Here is an 18,365-nt window from a genome sequence, read left to right on the forward strand (position 1 = left end):
AACCTTTTCTATATTTCCGCGGAATCATTTAAACGAACTAACCCTCACTTCCAAAAAGAAAAAAAAGCGTTCACGTGACGTCAGGATGGATGGATGTATGAATCGATGGATAAAACTTTATTTGATCTATTTAAATGTGGTTGGGCCCCTAGACGTCCGGGGTCCCCCTGGCCGACATCTTTAGGCAAGCACAGTCCACCAGCCTGAGCTGGTCGTTCGAGAAAGTGGCGTGAAGAGCAGCCTCCCACGAGGAAAGTGAAGGGTTGGGAATAGGCTCTACCGCCAGGGGCTTGGGGCAGCTCCACAAGCAGTGGAAAAGATCTGCCCGGGGTGCTCGGCAGGTGGTACATTGTGGATGATGGAGAGCAGGGTAAAATATATGCGCCAGATAGGGAGAAATAGATGCTTTGGTCTAGATCTGGCGCCAGATTGAACTCCGATGGGTGGTAAGGGAATGGTGAGGGGGAGGTAAATCTCATCTACGATCCCTGTAATATGTGGTAATCTGGTGGTAGGTGCGGATCCCCTCTCCTGGTTTTTTCCATGGGGTTGGGTGAGTGGTCGTCCAGGGTCCGGAGGGAAAGACCTCAGACATGCGAATTAACGCGCGCGTTCCCGGGGACGCACTCATGCCCAAGTACCCTCGTGATAGTCACCTGATGGGGAAGTGAAGGAAGGTTTGTAAAATCTGTAGGACCGTCTTAGGTGCCACGCCTTGAAGGAAGTAATGGTATGCACTTTGGGAATCGGTGCAGATTTCTGTAATGGCCGAATCCGCAGCGGCATGCGCCACTGCTAGGGCTAATGCGACCCCCTCAGCCACATCGGTGCGCGTGGTTTTGATCGAGGCAAAAATGTTAACGCGTCCGTCCTCCGTCATGGCAGCCGCCGTGACCTTTCCGTTGAGTGGACCGACCTCGGCGTCGGCATAGAAAACGTTGAGACACCCCGATTAGCCTTTCTATCTTTCTACCAAATCATTTAGACGAACTAACCCTCACTTCCAAAAAGAAAAATCGTTCTTGTGACGTTATCATTACTTTTATTTCACGCTCTCGTCAAAGTGAAGCGCCCAGCTTGCAGGGGAGGAATTGTTGCTCCTGTAAGGAGTCGTGAAAGTGTAGGAGGTATACAAAATAAGTTAGCCCTTACTAGCGTGTGATTACCAAATGTGATAATTCTTCCGACTCTCAGGCTCTGTTCCAATGAAGCACATAATTCTTATCGCCTGACGGGGGACGCTCACTTTGTTCTGTTGTCCACAAATTGCCATGCTGCCTTCCCACTCCCTAGAAATAAAAAACTGCAAATGCTTCGCACTTGCCGGGCTTCTTCGGTGAAAATATATACAGTTCGTCTGGGTAGCGTGGCTTTTAGCCATTTTTCTTTTATGGCATTGATTTATTTTTCCACATCCTAAGGTGGGCCCTTGTTCACGCGCACTTCCTACCTCCGACAAGCAGGAAGGTTCACCTAATTGCGACAGGGGTGGCGTCATGCCTAGCAGACGCAGCTTCCGCTTCCACGGAACTTTGTGCGCATGCGCTACTCTTGCTGAGCACTCGTCGCTTCGCGGTGTTATCAGGCACTGACGGGCCGTTTAGTGGACGCTGGTGCAGTACTGCGAATGTAAACTGTAGTGTTCCACGTAGATGTGAAAGTTGACTTTACTGCAGTGCCTTTTCGGCGCTCACGGACGCATCAGTGAGACATAGATAGCTTCCCTTTAAATGTACATACACTGGAGGTAGGACATGTCGTTATCCCAAAAATTTGTGTTCCCAAACCGGCGGCCCGTCTCCTATACTTTTACTGCGCACTGCGAAAAGTTACGCTTGTGATATCACGTGCGAAAGGCCAGCAGTCTTTTCGTTATATCTCGGAGGCCACGTTATATCTGGGAGGCATTGACCATGAAAACGGTTAGGCAGATGGTAGGGAAAAACTGCGCCACACTTAACAGGAATGCATCGCTATCAAGTTCAGGCGTGCCATGGAATTCGAGACTGCATTTTCCACATTGTCGTAAGTTCTGCGGTAACAATGGATGAGAGCATTCCTGGACCCATCGATCATAACCTAACCGTCTTTCTATTTTCCGCTCAAAAAGATCTGCACTCGTCGCATGGTAAACAAGAAAGGCAGCAGTGGAATTCGCACTGGAATGGCCGTCTACAGGATATCCTTCCCGCCCAAATAAGAGCCACATTCCCGGCACCGATATGGTTTCTTAGCAATATGCAGGCTTAACATTTGGAACATTCTTTGCAAGTGTCAGACGCTGTTATGGCATGTGCGATGATTGTCGTCGCGCGCGAGTCGAACGATGCATCGCATTGCTCGCGTATGTAAGTCCTCTTGTCGAAGCACGTGACACGATGCACTTGCAAATCACACGAACGGATGCAAACGCCACTGCACAGGTTACAGACCCATTATTGGGCTTCTTGGCTTTCCTTGGTTACTGCAACACTCCTTGAAGTAAATTGAAGAAGGATCCTAATACACAGACATGAATACATAAAGACACAGACAGACAGCTGGTTACATCAACAAAGGAGCCATTTTTTCTGCGCCCTGGGAAAATTCGGTGCACGCATTACCACATTTACGGGAAAGCAATTCACGGCTTCTGTCATCCTAAACCGATGTTAACCATTTGGGCTAACCTGAGAAAAAATATGTACGGGTTTTCTTTTCACTAAAATTTCTTGGTCTACAGAAGTCGGTTCGTATACTTCCAGAGAAATACAGGAGCGGGTCCCGCTTTTGCCAAAAGAACATGCATTGTCGTGCCGGGAGATGCGTGTCGATTCAGGAGCTTAGGCTTCGGATGAAGGCGCAAGAATTTTTCAAAATTGCCATACGTACGTTCGCTCACAGTCAAACAAGCCGGGTTTATTCCACCGTGTTTCCTGCAATATACTACAGGGAGCTCTGGCACTGCAGTCGTTGAGCCATCATGGGAGTGATGCGAAACACATGGACATGTCTTATCTTCATGCTTTTGGATTTCAGACGTTCTTGTGGATTCGTTGATTGCGCTTTGTATGCATTTATAATCATTAATTTCAGAGCAATCTGCTTTTATAAGTGGAGATGACGCTGCGAACGCGCCCAATTGCTAGTCATTGCTAGCTTGTCAATGTTGCCAACTGGAAAGTCGACAAGGGTCTTAAGGCACTATGTTGCTCGCGATAAATTTATGTTGATGCGTGCGTCCGTGACGAAGTCGTTTGAAGCCAGAAGGACGAAGTCGAGGCAAATCCATGCACTTTGCATAATTTCCATGCTGGCTGGACCACCCCATTGCATCTGCCATGGACTCTAGCGCGAAAGTTCCCTATAGTAGTTATTGTATACACCTATTGTTTATTCGTTACTTGTTATGTTGAGCTTACCAGGCACTTTGTGGGGTTGCATTGCTGCCGTTGTGTGTCTTTAAAACCTAATTCCTAGCACGATATGGACAACCAAGAACCACACGAAAATAATGAGAATACTTGAGAAAAAAAATGCTTTAAAGCTTACGTGCTGCAAGCGAATATTTGAGTATGGAACAAGTGGTTCAGAGCATTCCGCCTTGCCATTTGTTAGCATGAATGCAACGTTTTTTTTTATTCCAGAGGCAGTGTTCACAGGCATGGCTACTGCGAAGTGTACCTCTCAAAGTCATTTGACAAAAACAGTGTAGTACAAAGGTACACAAGAATAAGATGTCTCAGAAAGTCTGGCCAGCGTTTCAAAAGGAGCGCCTATCTTCGTCAAAGGCGGTTTGCTCATTGTCTGCAATTCTTATTCCCCTGACATTTCTCCTGACCTGACAATTCTTATTCAATTATGACATCCAACAGGTAGCGGTTAGTGGTCGGTGGTAGCTGGTTGTATAGGGGGAGACTGATAAGAAACATGAGCGCTGTGGCTTGATTTCTATGACGACGGGATGAGAGTAGAAAACGGGGAAGGCAGCAGAAAAACAAGGAAGAACGAAGAAAAATGACGTTGGAGGGTGTTGGGTGACGGAGAGGGAGAATTCTGGAACCTTCAGAGAAGCAGAACAGAAGCCATGGCTGTCCTAGGATGCATGCGTTTTTGGTGTTAGAAAAGCTGGTCAAGAGGTGAGTGCGCTGGTAACAAAAAGAAACGAGTTTAACGAATGACTTGAGTGGGGTAGCAGCAGTGTGTCGGGAAAATTTGCAGATGTTAAGGTGGCGACACTTAGTCTGGGGATAATAGATGGGGTAGAAAGCGAGTATGAAATGAGATATAAAGGGATAGAGTGCGAGTAGACAAAAAGAAATAGAAACCTTGTCGACTTTCGTCTACAGACAGTCTGAACAATTTGGATAACCAAAAGACCAAACCTATAGAAAGGCAAGGTCGTCGATAAGAAGCCTATAGAAATTTTCTAGGCACTCTAAAATCATTTTTGCAAGGGCAACACTGTAGCAAGAACATTAGGTGAGGAAGTACTCTTTATTGGGCGAGACTGAACCGACAAAAGAAGTTATACTCGGGCGGAAAGATGGTGCGGGACACATCCGTCGATCATCCAAGACGTGGTTAGTGTTTAATGAGCGTCAGCTATTCCCACGTGATTCGTCGAGGATTCCACCGTCATTGCTGGAGCTTGCACGCCTTTTAGAATGCACATCTCCCTTCTCGTCGCGCGTACAACTTGAACACAAAAGATTCGACTACACTGTAGACAAAACAGACAACCGCCGAGAAAGTTCTGGAATGTTCTGATACATGCAGGCGTGTCATGCGCTGAGCAGTAACTCAACATTTGCTAGCAGTTGAAACGTGTTCAAATTCAGATATATACAAGTAGGGGCGCCAATATTCATAAAACCTGAATCTTACTTGTCATGTCATTGCTCGCACGGATGCGTTTGTCATATCAGACTAAGATTTCACGGCTGTAAGCAGAGAGCACTCCTAGTCAAAACATTTACCGTTCTTGGGGATAAAATCTGCAATTTAGAACTGACGGAGATTCTTCAACAATAACACAAGAATAACAAACAATTTATAGAAGGAGAACATATCACATAGTGAAAGGGACACTAAAGGTTAGCAGAAAGTCAAGTTAAAGTGGTAGAGCAATGTTCTAGAACGTCTAAGGCGTCAATATAATCGCGAACAGAGCTTTAGTAACCGAGAAATTGAGGTAAATGCATGACACGATTTGAGACCCCCCAGCGACATTCCGGTACTAAACCGATGACGTAAGGTCTCCCCGTAATTTATGTTACTAATACTCAACTACTCGTATTAAAAATATCATTTCATTCGATCATAAGACGGAAAAAAATGCTACTTGTCTACGTCTATTCGATTCTAAGAAAAAATAACATTTTGACGTTGCCCTTCAGTAATATGGGCGTTCGAAAGGTTTCGTTTTCGCTGGACTCTGCGCGCTCGACCCTGCGCTGCGCACGCTTTGGAGTTTCAGTACTTTCGTTATCGCGTCGTGCTGTGAGGGTACTGCCGGCTCGCGAAACTTTCATTTGGAACAAGCAGCGAGAATGCCACGTCCATGTGATGTCGTGGGAAGCCCTTGTTGCTTTCCCGCTCCGGAGAGCCGGTGTCGAGGCCGCCGTCGTAGTACGCAACGACGCCGGCAGTGCGAGCCCTCAGCAGCAGGTTGCGCTCGTCGGTGCTCAAATCGCTGAAGTTGAGCCCACCATCGCGAGCCAATCTGTCGGTGTCAGGGTCCATTGCGACGAGCGTCGAAGTTAGCGTCATAGAATGAAGTACCAGCTTATGGGCGTATTGCGGTATAGTAGCGGCGCCTGGTGGCGGTGCGGGAAACGACATCTGGGTCATGCCAGCTTGGCTGTGGCGAAGCACGTTTCTAGGCCGAGTTTTGCGTCGATTCGCACTTTTTTATGCCCTGTTGCGAGTGCGAAAAGGCTCACAGACCAAGCCGACCACGCTGCGAGCTCACCGCAGCCTATAGTTTAACGAAAACGGACTCTCCGTGTGCCGTGGGACGTAATGCGTTCCTCCTTCCGCTAGCCACCATACTCCCGCTTTTGCACTGCTGTCGGCTCTGTCTTGGCTCTGTTTCTGGCCGCGCGTTTGCGTTTTGCGCAGAAAAGCCGTAGCGCCGTCTGCGGACGCCGTTCCACTCACCGATGGCGCAACATCACTATGAGACCATGATGTCAGTTCTCCTCGATCGGAGGGCGGGCGATTTGAACTGCGCTAGAGGTACGCGGACGCTTCAGAACGCATTTTCTCTTAAAATAAGTCTCTCCTTGGCACGAAACAAGCGTTTCGAGGTTTCTGTGATGATATTTCAACAGTCCACGTTGACTTAATAGTAACCTTTAGTGTCCCTTGAAGCTTTGAACTATTTGAATTTTATTGTCTCGCTACTGTCATCAGCTTAGCTTATGGCATAAAACAAAGATCTTCGGTAGGAATATAAGAGACAAAGAGATAGCTAAAATATTAAATGCATTGAGAGGAACGTCTAGGGAAATAAATTTTCGTATCTATACAATGTGGCTATACATTTTCGTAAAAGCTCCTGCAAGTATTGTCGGTCGAAGGCTACAGTGCTCAAGAACATCACATAATATCAGAGATTACTTTTTAGTTGACTACAAGAGTGCTTGATTTGTAAAGGCTCACTAATGAGAGGTGTACGTTTTCTTCTATTCACACAACAGAATCACTAAAAGGATGGTTAATGCGAAACGATTGCCGAATGTACTTCTCTAAATAAGTTGTCAATGATCTTATGCGAACATTTCCACTTTGTACTTACACAAAACAAATGCTTGCAGCCCATCAGGTTTTGTCTTGAAATGAGTTTACTAAAGCTACATTCGCGAACAACATAGGTCTGCAGACAGAGAGCGTGGTCCACGACCTGAACTGCACTTCGACATAGATGCTCGATAAATACTTGTATCGACAATGTCTCGTCTACTAGCGTTAAGAAAGGAACATTTACCTCAGCGGTTTTAATTATGAAGAGAAGCCGGTCTCTCCATACGATGTATTTAGTTGTTGCTGGCTCCTGTAAAAGAATGTCAGTGTTGTTTTCCTGCATGATTTCTCTCTCACGTTGTTATACAAATGGCGTGGGCGATTTATTTAACTTGCGCGCCAGTCAAGATATTACGAATGCACACGCCTAGGCCTCACGAGGTGTCTATTCAGTTCAACCGCATCTTCAGAATAATCTAAACCAAAGTAGCACGTATTATTCCGGCACAGCTGTCCGTCAAGTGTTTCTTTCTCTGCGAAGCGAAATCACTCGGGCGGTATTATATGACCGTGCACCCTTGCGTAGTGATGGCGGAGATGAGAGTTGTCTATAAAGGATTCATCACATATTTCGCAAATGAAAGCTCTTTTTCTACAGCACGATTTGAGATGATCCTTGAGATAGCGTTTCGCTTTGAATGATTTACTACATTTATGGCAGACATGGGGCCTCTCGTCCGTGTGAGTGAGCTGGTGGCTATAGAGAGCCCCATTCTGCGCGAATGATGCACCACATATTTCGCAATTGTAGGGTTTCTCACCAGTATGCGTGCGCTTATGGACATCTAGGTTACCAGCCCGGTGGAACAGTTTACCACAGATTTCGCATTCGTGCTTTTTGGCATCACGGATGCGGCAGCACTCTACAAACTCCGACAGCTTCACAGATGATTGATCGCGTGCTTTACAAATGGGGGCTGTATCTCCTGTGTGCTGGTTGTCATGCCCGCGTAAGGCATCCCGCCATCTCGAAACATTCCCAGAGACACCGGACAATTGTTGATGGCCCCTTCCTCCGCTTCTAGTAGCGTACCTGTAAGTAGACGGTCAAAGGAGCTCAAAATAGCCGGCTCATGCTAGGGGAGAGCAAAAACACATATGCCAACTGAGAGGTTGACAAAATAAATCTTGCTTTATTGTTAAGGCGACTAGCTGAACCTGAGTGCTCACTTGCTGCATATTATCTTGGCGCTCTATTTGGGCTCTGATTTCGCGTAAATCGAACGCTGCTGCGTTTGATGATCTTTCTTGCAAAACTTCCAAAGAACCATCTTCGTCAAAGTGGCAAGCAATAAGAAAAATGCTTGGTGTAATACATCATGTATAGCCTATCCAAAACAAGTGCAGGTGAGCAGAAATGTCTGGCAGGGAGTTATAATGGAGAAACATAGCATGTTTATATATTTAAAGTACATCTGTGCATTTACCACGCTCACAAGTAGTTTCCAGGAAGAAAGTCCTGAAATGTTTCTTGGAAGTGAGAATTCGACATTGAAAAAGCCCGTTCTGCATCAGCTTAAATTCCTCTACATTTGTAGGATGCCCTGTATATTAAGAAAAGTAAAAAAGTTCGGTAGCATGTTACACTTCTGTAACAGGTGAAGGCGAAAGCTTGCTGGTCACGTGGTCGTGCATTAAGTAATGCGATGGTAGAGGTCAGACTTATTACAAAACGTAACCAGCCGCACTGTGAAGTAAACGTATGACGCAGTTGGTCGACCCCCTCAACCACACATGCTTGAACCTAATGCAGTACCTGGAGTCTCTCTTTCCTTCCTTCCTTCTCTCGTTCTTGCTTCATTCATTATCAGCCTATAGATCATTGCTTGTTTACGGTGTATGAGCGATTCCTTATTATGTCTTGTCTGTGGGCTGGAGCCGCGTTTTCCAGGTAGGAGCTGTTGCAAAAAACCAGTCAAGGCTTTCGCCCTCAGAATTGAAAATCGCGCAAAGGCACGTTCGCGTTGTTCCTGAAACAAATACAGGTGGACAGCCTCCCTGAAGGGCATTTAATGTCCTAACACAATCTCTACGGGTAGAACACAAAGAGCAAAATTGCAGATTGAAATTTTTCTGCCGTCTTTCTAACTGGTAATTTAACATTCGACTGGGATTCGAACCGAAGGCATCGATCAGCCGACGTGCAGGCAACCTATTCCCCCACACGCAGCGCGCACAAATGCTTCATATAATTCATTGTTTTCACGCACAGCTGATGAAATATGCTGCCGAAAAAGTTTGTTTCCAACTTCTTCTCGTTGTGATGATATGCATTACAGCGTTCAGTGCAATCTACGTTGATGTAATACAAATAACCTGTATTTCTCTCTGCTGTCCATAATGGACAGTATTTTTCTCGTTAAGTTAATGAAGTTTGCAAACGTTGAGTCAAGTCATTGTTGGTACGACATCCTTTGTACAGTGTGGAAAAGAGCGTAGAGCAGAGATGCCCGCCCCCAGTGTTTGCTTTCCATCTTGTCTGTTGCTCTTTTGAAATCTCTGTGCTAAGCACTACATGAACATTGTTAGCTATTGTTCTGCTAATGTACTGTTTATCCTATCGTGCTAACTTGTAGATCTTTTCAAATCATGCCAGCTTGGCTGGTATCGAGACCGGAGGATGTAATAAACAAATTAGAGATACGTAAATAAAGAAATAAAGAATTCTTTATTTATCAATTATAACAAAATAATGATTTATTCAAGCAAATAATAAATAAATAAATAGATAAATAAAATATAGAGCAAGTAATTAACAAGCCACGACAGAGGCAGTATTATTTTCAGAGAACACGTGTAGGTCTAAGAACATATTTCGCGATTGTCTTCCGCGCACATTTAAGGAAATTGTTTCATTTGATTGAAATATTTTATTTACGGCAATCATAAATCATAATCTTCATTTGCTTTTGTTTTTCAAGTGAAAATTCTGAAATCGCAAAGTGAAAAACAGAACACAAACTAGAAATTAACTATTTTCCCATCCCTAAAAGTTAACTTCACCGATGTTATATTTGCTGCATATCCTAGAGAAACCTGAGGCGACAATTTTTTTGCAACCTTTTGTAGATGCGTGAAATTGTTCAACCGTGTGCAGTGATTTCAAAGGTGTCTCCTCATGAAAGACCCCATTTGAGAGTGGTGTGTTATACGCATATTTTGTGCAGTTTACATGTGCTATTTCTTCCATTTGATAGAACCGTTACATTGCTTTTATTTTCGCGTTAAGTTGTAATTCTTATGCTTCAGTGTCTCAATTTATTCCATAGTATATGACGTGAATGAACAATGCAATTTTTCCAACTATAGTAATAGAACGTTTTTTTTAAATGCCGCAAACTTACCCAATGTTCGTGGGCAAGAAGACTGATTTATTCTTGCCCATGTACCTAGGTAGTACATCCTGACCTAAAGACTCCTGTTTACTCCAGCGCCATACTGCGTGAACAACAGCTGATATTTGGCATTTGAATAGTCAGAACTTCATCGCAAAAGGTTGTCGGTGTAAGCATAACTGAACCATAGGCAGAATGCCCTGTTGTCTCAGTGAGTTGCTCTATCGAAAGGAGTTCTTGCAAATCTTTGGCTCACCTAGTTTTATTTCCCGACATGCTCGATGCTTCCTGCATGCCCGCATGGCTTGTGCTTGCCACTGAATCATCGCTCCCACCACCGCTGCTGCTGCTGTAGACCGGTACTGTGAAACCGGCGCTTCCGCTTCCAGTACTGTTTGCATGCCCTGAAATCAGAGGCGTAAATTCCTCACGGTGCCACAAGTCACGAGAATGGACCATTCCGTGATATGAACGCACAGGAAGCAAGAATAAACAGTGAAGGACTGTTGTCCTGTTAAGTGATCCTGAAAGTGTAACCAACAAAAGCCAGAAAACACAACCTAGTGTGAACGAAGAAGATGAACTAGTGTTTCGAAACTTATTCATTGTTGATTTCTTGGTGCTTTCTGCATTAACGGGCGCTTGGTTGATGTTGCAATGCTTGATTTTCATTTACGTGCTTCTTTTCGCGCACTGTTAATGGAATGGCTTTGTAATAAGCCACACTGCGTGAGACGTGTATGCTGCATCACATGCAACCAAATATGACATGCATGCACGGGCCAATCACTACATCCTCGAATGCTGCTATTAAAGAAGTTCATGGTGGCGAGTCCGCAAGGTTATGTCCTATTAAATTTTACTCGTATTGGCTAGTCATTCTCAAAGAGTTTCTAACCTAATGCGAAAGCTTTCCTGTAGATAATTTTCTCGGTATAAGGCAGAGGTGAAATGAGAGCATGGTTTATTTTTCAAATCGCTCGAATAATGATCGGTTTAAGAAAAATAAGTTAAATCCGAGAAGCAGTGAAACTTTCACCAAAGAGGAAGCTCATATGCGCCTGGACAAGAAAAAGAGTCGGGCAGGAACTCCTCTGGGAGTTACCCAAGTATGCGTAAGCATTGCAACACTTTCTCACATACACGCAGCCCGGTGTCATTTATCATTGTTGTGGAACTTGATCCGGCGAGTAGAAACGACAATTCTGTGACAGGAACTGTTGCGGATGGTGGCGCAAGGGGCATATATTCCTTACGCAAAGTACTGCAGGTGTCGACACCAGATGTACTGATGACCTTCCGATTATTATAATCTTTATCGCTCTTTATCGCCTTATGTATCCACGTCGAAGCGTTATGAATGGTGACGAAACGTACATGGCCGGAGGAACCACCGTGCAGATCCTGCATTGAAAGCGATCTGCGATGCCGACAAAGAGTGGCGACTGCTGATAGCTTCGGGCGCTGTGTTCTCACCGCTTACTGATCGTTTAGGAGACACACGGACCCATACCTTGAAAGTGATCAGCGAACATTGATGAGTGCGGCGTGCGCTGAGAGCTCCACGACATCTGTGGCGTGATGGCTTCGTTAGCGCTGAAACGAGAGACAGCACGAAAGGCAATTTGGGATGGACTGATGGAGGGACGGACTGACGTTTTTTCTCGATGAGTAAGCATGAAAATGCTTGTGGATTAAAAAGTGTTTGTTTATGTGAATTGCTCTGAACAGAAGAATTTTTTTACGACACACCTTTAATTATGAGTTCATCATATCGAATATAGGCCACGGCGGGCGCATTTAGATAGCAGCGCTATGTAAAAGCACTTGTGTACTTAGAATTAGGTGCACGTTAACGAACCTCCGGAGGTTTAAATTTACGGAGCCGTTTCACCTGAATTTATCCACAAGATTAATAGGTACTGCAGAGGTGCTCAGCGGAAATTAGAGAGAGAAACGCGTATGAAAACGTGATTTGCGCAAGCTGTTGGGGTTATACAGTCTCATGTAGTGTGTATTTATGTTTCTATTAGGAGGTTTATGTAAAACGACGAAGTCATTTGCACTCCGGCAATAAAACGTTAAAATTTTTCGACCTGTGCCAATTATGAAATGCAATGACGAAATTACTGAGGAATGTGGGCAGCCTCAAAGGGCCCGAACACCTCAGCTTTCGACAGCCAAGAAGTCGAGAAACCGACACGCGACGCATGCGCCCTACGTTTCAAAGATCTGGATGGGTTTTCAGCTATAAAAGTAGCCTTGCGATGGCGGTTGATACTCTAGAAAAAAACGGTCTAATGCTGAGAGCCCCAGGCTGCTGTGCTCCAGGCAGAGGTGCGATTTCAAAAATTCAACGCATTCACAAATCCTACCTACCTACCCACATACCTACATTTGACAATGTGCTTATAGTCGTGCACAAGAAAAGAATACAAGGTTATATTTACGTTGTCCAACTCAAACAAAAATTACACTAACTCGTCATCCAATTAGCTTCGCTTCTTTCAGTGACGTGAAAAGGTGCTGCAAGTTGAAAACAACTCTTGGTACATTGATATCTGTGCCATTGTTGGTACATCAATTCCTGGTCGTTCAGTTAAATTTGATCAGTGATCCTGATATCAGCGCTCAGCCAAAGGTAATAGTTTACCCTTTAGCAGCGAGCTTTTGTTCTTCGATAAGCTTTACATCTTTGTTTGCAGCGCAGATAAACTAAGCTGTGAGCGCTATCCATGTTGTTTGGTTCTATTTGAGAGGTCATCTGCAGACGCACTACGTTTTCATTGGTTTAGTTTGCACTGTATTCTCGAGTTGTAACGAACTATGGAAGTAGGCCAAGAATGCTTGGAAATATATGATGACTAGAGGAAAGAAATATTTAAATCAAACGAATAACGAAGACACGCACGAAAGTCAATACCTCAACGACACCTTATTTCTACACTAGGAACGGGACACCTTTCTCAACAAAGATTGGTTGGTTTGAGAGACGCAATGTTTCGGTACCACACGGACGAACCTTCTCCGACTCTGCGTTGAATTGACACAGAAATTTACAAGCCACGAAGGTACACAATAGTGAAGTAGAACGCAACTACAGATTTAAAGCGGAGAATTATGGCGAATCTCAGTGACGATTCTTGAAAAAAAAAAAGGTTCCTTTTTTATCGCCGCACGATGATGTGAAGCTGATGTACTGGAAAGCGCATGCCAGCGTTAGAATTTATGACGCCTTGCCACAGAATGTGTAATAGAGGCGACGAAATGAAGCACATTGCAAACCTACATTCCAGCCGAATATTAACTGTGCCACTGTAAGCGACAAAGATTAGCGAGATAATTTGAGACTTGATAATTCAGACATGTGCTCAAAATACTAGCGATGGTTTCATGCCGAGGAATTCATACATCTTGAGTAAAAATTGAAGCACCGCGAGGAAGATGACGACAACAATAAGAAACACGCACAACAGGACAGCGCTCGCCATATTTTGTGTGTTTTCGATTGTTGCCCTCCTCATCTTCGCTCTGCTTCAAGGTTCTCAAGATGAACCAAGTCGTCCGAATCAAGTTGTTCGGGTAAATTGTTCCACATGGTCAGACTTGCTAAAAGGTCCATTGAAAATTTTCAACTTTTTATTTCTACAGGCGCATTTCCTCTCTCTTCCGGTGAAATATAATGCTGGAGGCGTATGCCTTCCTGTGCCTCTTCTTGGAGAACATTTACTACTCGTAACACACAGAAAGAAACTGAGATACCAAAGTGGCGGCAAAATATAATAGGATTTACTCACTTGAATCAGGCCAAATGAGGATGCGAAGAGTTTTTGGTTTAGTTGGAGATCTCTGACTCAGTAACAGCGGCACCAAACAGATGAGGAGAAATGGCATGCCTGACATGAAAAGTGCATCTCCTGTCACGCGTAGTCTTCATGCGTGCATCTTCTTTGTTCCATTCAATAATTGCAGCTATTCTCGAGCATATCTTACGTGCAGTCTAAAGTATGGAGAAGCGCAGTCTCCCTGAATTCATGAAATAATACACTCCAACAGCCCCCCAAAAAGCATCACTACTAATGGCACAAATTATTAAGAGCCCTAGTGCTGAATATATTCTTTCCGACGCCGACACGACACCTTGAACAGCACAGTGGGACTACTTGATTGACAGTTCTGACTAACGCATCTCGTCATTCTGCCGCTCTTACCTCACCCACCTACTTAGACAAAAATATTTTTCTACACGGGTAAATGAGCGTCAGAACTTTCTAACGGATAATCTTCCAACCATCATCGCGACTTGTGCAGAAGCGTGCTTTCGTGACTAGCTGTATTGACGCATCAATTAGGCTGTCTAATAATTAAGCTGACGCAGTACCCGCTGGCCTTCAGCCGGGTGGCACACCGGGTTCAATTGGCCATAAAACAATTGATCTCAGATAATTTTGTAACAAATTGTTTGCAGTTGGGTGCATCGTAGAGGATCGTTGCATTGTCTTAATTGCTGAATTAAGGTTTTGGTTTTGACAGTAGAGTTTCTGAATGTTTCCTTAAAGGTACATGACTTATTTGGAAAACACTTTGGCCACCTCGACAAACTTCGTTGCGAGTAGCAGCCATTGTGGTGCTTTAAGGAATTCTAGAACAGGGGACAAAGATTCACGTGAACACTAAGGCCCGAGGTGGTTAACACTGGTAGAAGAAATATTGTCGCTGAAGCACACATTTCATCATGGGGACGCAACTCACGAGGGCAAGTCCCTTTGTGGAAAAGTTTCCATCCGGAATGCTTCAGGCACATAGGCATGTTGCTCGTAGGCAATATACTGCGAGCTATGAAATCAAAATGAGAAACGTCTTGTGCAAAAATAGACGTAGTATGCTGCGAAAATTGAGGCTATTACATCTCAGCTATGATATTAGAACAACTAATGAATGTAAGGCTCCTAGAATTATAGACAATGTATATTCCAATAATGACTCGCTTATTAACTACACGCTTGACGTATACCCCTGGAAGGATTTCTAAGGGATCTATTCCAAATATAATACATTTCAAAGCGTCTTGTAACACAAATTGTTTGCAGTTGGGTGCATCGTAGAGGATCGTTGCATTGTCTTTATTGCTTAATTAAGGTTGCAGATTTGACAGCACAGTTTCTGAATATTTCCTTAAAGGTACATGACCTAATTGGAAAGCGCTTTGGCCACCTCGACAAGCTCACTTGTCGCCATTGGCAGCAATTGTACGTGCTCGCTGCGCTTTCCGCACTTCCAAGTGCTTATATTCCTCTGACAATAGAGGCAGACAATGGAGGCAAACAAAGCGTAATCAACGAATCAACAACAACGTCTGAATGATCAGACAAAGCTATGTGCTTCAATCATTCCCATAGTGGCTCAACGATTGCAGCGCGCGAGTACTCTCAAGTCTATTGCAGGAAACCTTATGCTTTTTCCTGTGTGTGTATGGAGTCGCTGAGTTGCAACCATGAGTAAACGCCAGTTCCGTCTCCCTAACGCTCAAACACATCAGAGCTGCCCCTCCTCTTGAATATTCGGAGGGTCCAGGCATAGTTGCACCATGGCAAGCATTCCCTGTAATGTACGAATTGTTTTGCAATGAAACCTTCTTTAATGTGAGCTTACCTGCGGTCGTATTGTAAACTTGCTGATGCTTCCATCATGCCAGCGCAGCTTGTGCTGGGCAGTGTGTGGTCGGTAGTGCTGGTGTACCCCAGGTGAGGGTAAGTAGTGCTACGAGTGCACGAGACATCTGTGTGACATGAAAGTACATAACAAGTGCTTATTCGCAGCTGTTAAAGGCCGATTCATAAGAATGGAACGTTTCATTTTTTATGGTTGTGGCAAGAAGCTTTTAGTTGTCTTGGAACCCTATTTCAGTGCTTGCGTACGCAGTGTTTTTTCTGTATGAAACTTTCTTGAATGCATGCAAGAACTTTGAGACGATGAGAGAGCTGAGCACTCTAAAGATTGTGCGATGTTGGCTTCTTTGGAAGGCTATTACGCTCCACTTCAAACCGCGGACAGAACGTTGTGTTCCAAGCTAAAATGAACCTGTTGCTTTCTTTAACGCGCAACACTTGACAATATATTTGCTGCATCATCCAGTAGTAGGCGCATTAGATGCTTCACGAAGTTCCCGCTTTTTGTTTATCTATCACGAGCATGAGACATAGTCCGTGTGGATGAGGACAAAGAAAGAGTGATGTGATACGTTTCAGACGAGATACTATACATTCTTCTTCAGTGCTTGCTCAGAAATTGTTTACCTGCTATGATACATGCAGGATCCATTTTGAAAGTAATGCGCGTAATAATATCATGACGCGTCTATCCATGGCAGTGCTGCAAAAGCGATCGGGAAATGGGGCGAGGATACCGCCCTGCCAACGAACATTTTCGGTTAATGGGATATAGTCCGAGGATCTGCAAACGCGCGACGTCTGCGCAAAGCTTGTGCCGATGGTGTAGTTGGAAGATCAGACAGAACTTCGAGTTTTGAGCTGTCAAGAATTGTTCGATTGGATTCAAAATTAGCCGGACTTTCCTAACTCTGTCGTAGCCGGAGAGAAATAATGAATATTCCAGTACGACCCAGAATCAAAAAGCCAGAGCAGCGCGTGGCACAAAAAATCATCCCCCCACCCCAAGAAAGCGCCTATGAGCAAGTCTCACATCGAAACGATGCTCATTGTCTCCTTTGACGCCCGAGGAATCGTCCATTTCGAGTTTGTGCCGCAGGGAAAAACTAAACTCAGCCTTTCACCTGGAGGTGCTGAAGAGATTGAAGCACCCCGTCGCGCGCGGAAGGCTGACATCAAATACACGAGCAAGCTCCACCATGACAATGTCCCCAGCCACACGTCCTTCATCGTTACTAACTTCCTGGCCCGGAGCAGCACCCCCACGGTTCCCGTCCCCTTACACTCCCGACTTCGGTATGTCCACCATTTGTTTTTGTGTTTCCCCAAATGAAGTGAGCGCTGAAGGGAAAGGATTGGGAGACCATGGAAAACATACAAAAGCATGTTGCAGCGTTCCTGAGAGGCAATGTCGTCGAGGACTTTCAGGGTGCCTTCAAGGAGTGGCGGACACGTCTCTGCAAGTGTATTGATGCAGGGGGAAATCTTTTGAATAACTTTAACCATTTGTATAGGTCCGGTTAATAAATCCATTTTTCCCAAGAAATGCGCATTACTTTCGTAATGGACCCTGTACATTCGTCAGCCAACGACGTAGACGCATTTCATAAAGGGGTTATCCGAATCCCACTTGAGCACTGCTGTAGGTGAAGTTGTTAAGGAAACACAGGCGTGAAGCAATGCATGCTTGGGAGCCAACCACGGAAAGCGAAAAATGCTGATTCCCCTTAAATCTAGAGTAGATTCAAATATGGATTGGGTACTAGAAAAGAAGCATCGTCGAATTAATTATGACGCTTACTCACAACCATCCGCGCCTAAAAGATCGAAACCTAATTATCAGGTTTGCGTTATAGTTTCGCACTTTTAATAGTTGAGTCTTCGAAGATTTAACAATGAAAGCATGAATTATAGGTGTTTTTGCGTGCCATTTGTTTACGGGCTGCCATTCTCAAATTTCCGGCGAACAACTTTGTAAAGAATTTAAGACAAGGTATGCGCATCTTTAGTGATAGAATGGGGCGGTAATATAACCTGCATTTACCGCATGCAATACAGCAACGCGTTAAATAAACAGGTAACTTAATGGTAAAATACATGTCTTTGCCCCAATTTAAACACAGAAATAAGACACATGGGAAACAGGACGGATGGCATGTGCTTGAAACTATGCGTCTATGTCTATCTGTGTGTCTTACATTTGTGTGTTTTAACTTATGGCAAAAAACGCGTCGTTTAGCAAGCGCCAACGAGGCCAACAAACAGTTGTGTTGGAACACAAAGGTACTCATATGTACACGAAAATTTACGCTCACGGCCAGCTCCGCCGACGCCGACAGCGGATTTTCTGCGACGCTTGGCCCTTAAGGTTGTCGCGTTAATATTTGAGACTATAATCTAGCACTGCTATGAAGTACTAGGTAAAAACAAGCGAAGCGCAGTTGAAGTCGTTGTGCAGTGAAACACTTCAATCAACAATAAGCAGCCTCCCTAAAGAAAGGTTGCTTCTAACGGCAAAGCTGTAGGAGCCTTCGTGGTGTTTCTTTAGAGACGTCCACACGATAGCAAACTGGGA

The 18,365-nt window shown here is 44.5% G+C and overlaps 1 protein-coding gene across 1 annotated transcript in view; it reads right to left on the reverse strand.

Annotated features, from left to right (window-relative positions):
• Positions 1 to 4,463: 4,463 nt before the first annotated feature.
• The window catches only part of LOC139050023 (uncharacterized), a 65,239-nt gene continuing 51,337 nt past the window's right edge, over positions 4,464 to 18,365 (reverse strand). The window contains exons 12-15 of the mRNA XM_070526119.1: positions 15,774 to 15,900; positions 11,635 to 11,717; positions 10,378 to 10,525; positions 4,464 to 7,819 (exon numbers count right to left, since the gene is read on the reverse strand). Coding sequence (XP_070382220.1) covers positions 7,273 to 7,819; positions 10,378 to 10,525; positions 11,635 to 11,717; positions 15,774 to 15,900 — 905 coding nt within the window. The 3' untranslated portion in view covers positions 4,464 to 7,272. The remainder of the gene's footprint in view (positions 7,820 to 10,377; positions 10,526 to 11,634; positions 11,718 to 15,773; positions 15,901 to 18,365) is intronic.

The sequence above is a fragment of the Dermacentor albipictus genome, chromosome 9 (assembly GCF_038994185.2).
Source record: "Dermacentor albipictus isolate Rhodes 1998 colony chromosome 9, USDA_Dalb.pri_finalv2, whole genome shotgun sequence".
Classification (NCBI taxonomy): domain Eukaryota; kingdom Metazoa; phylum Arthropoda; class Arachnida; order Ixodida; family Ixodidae; genus Dermacentor; species Dermacentor albipictus.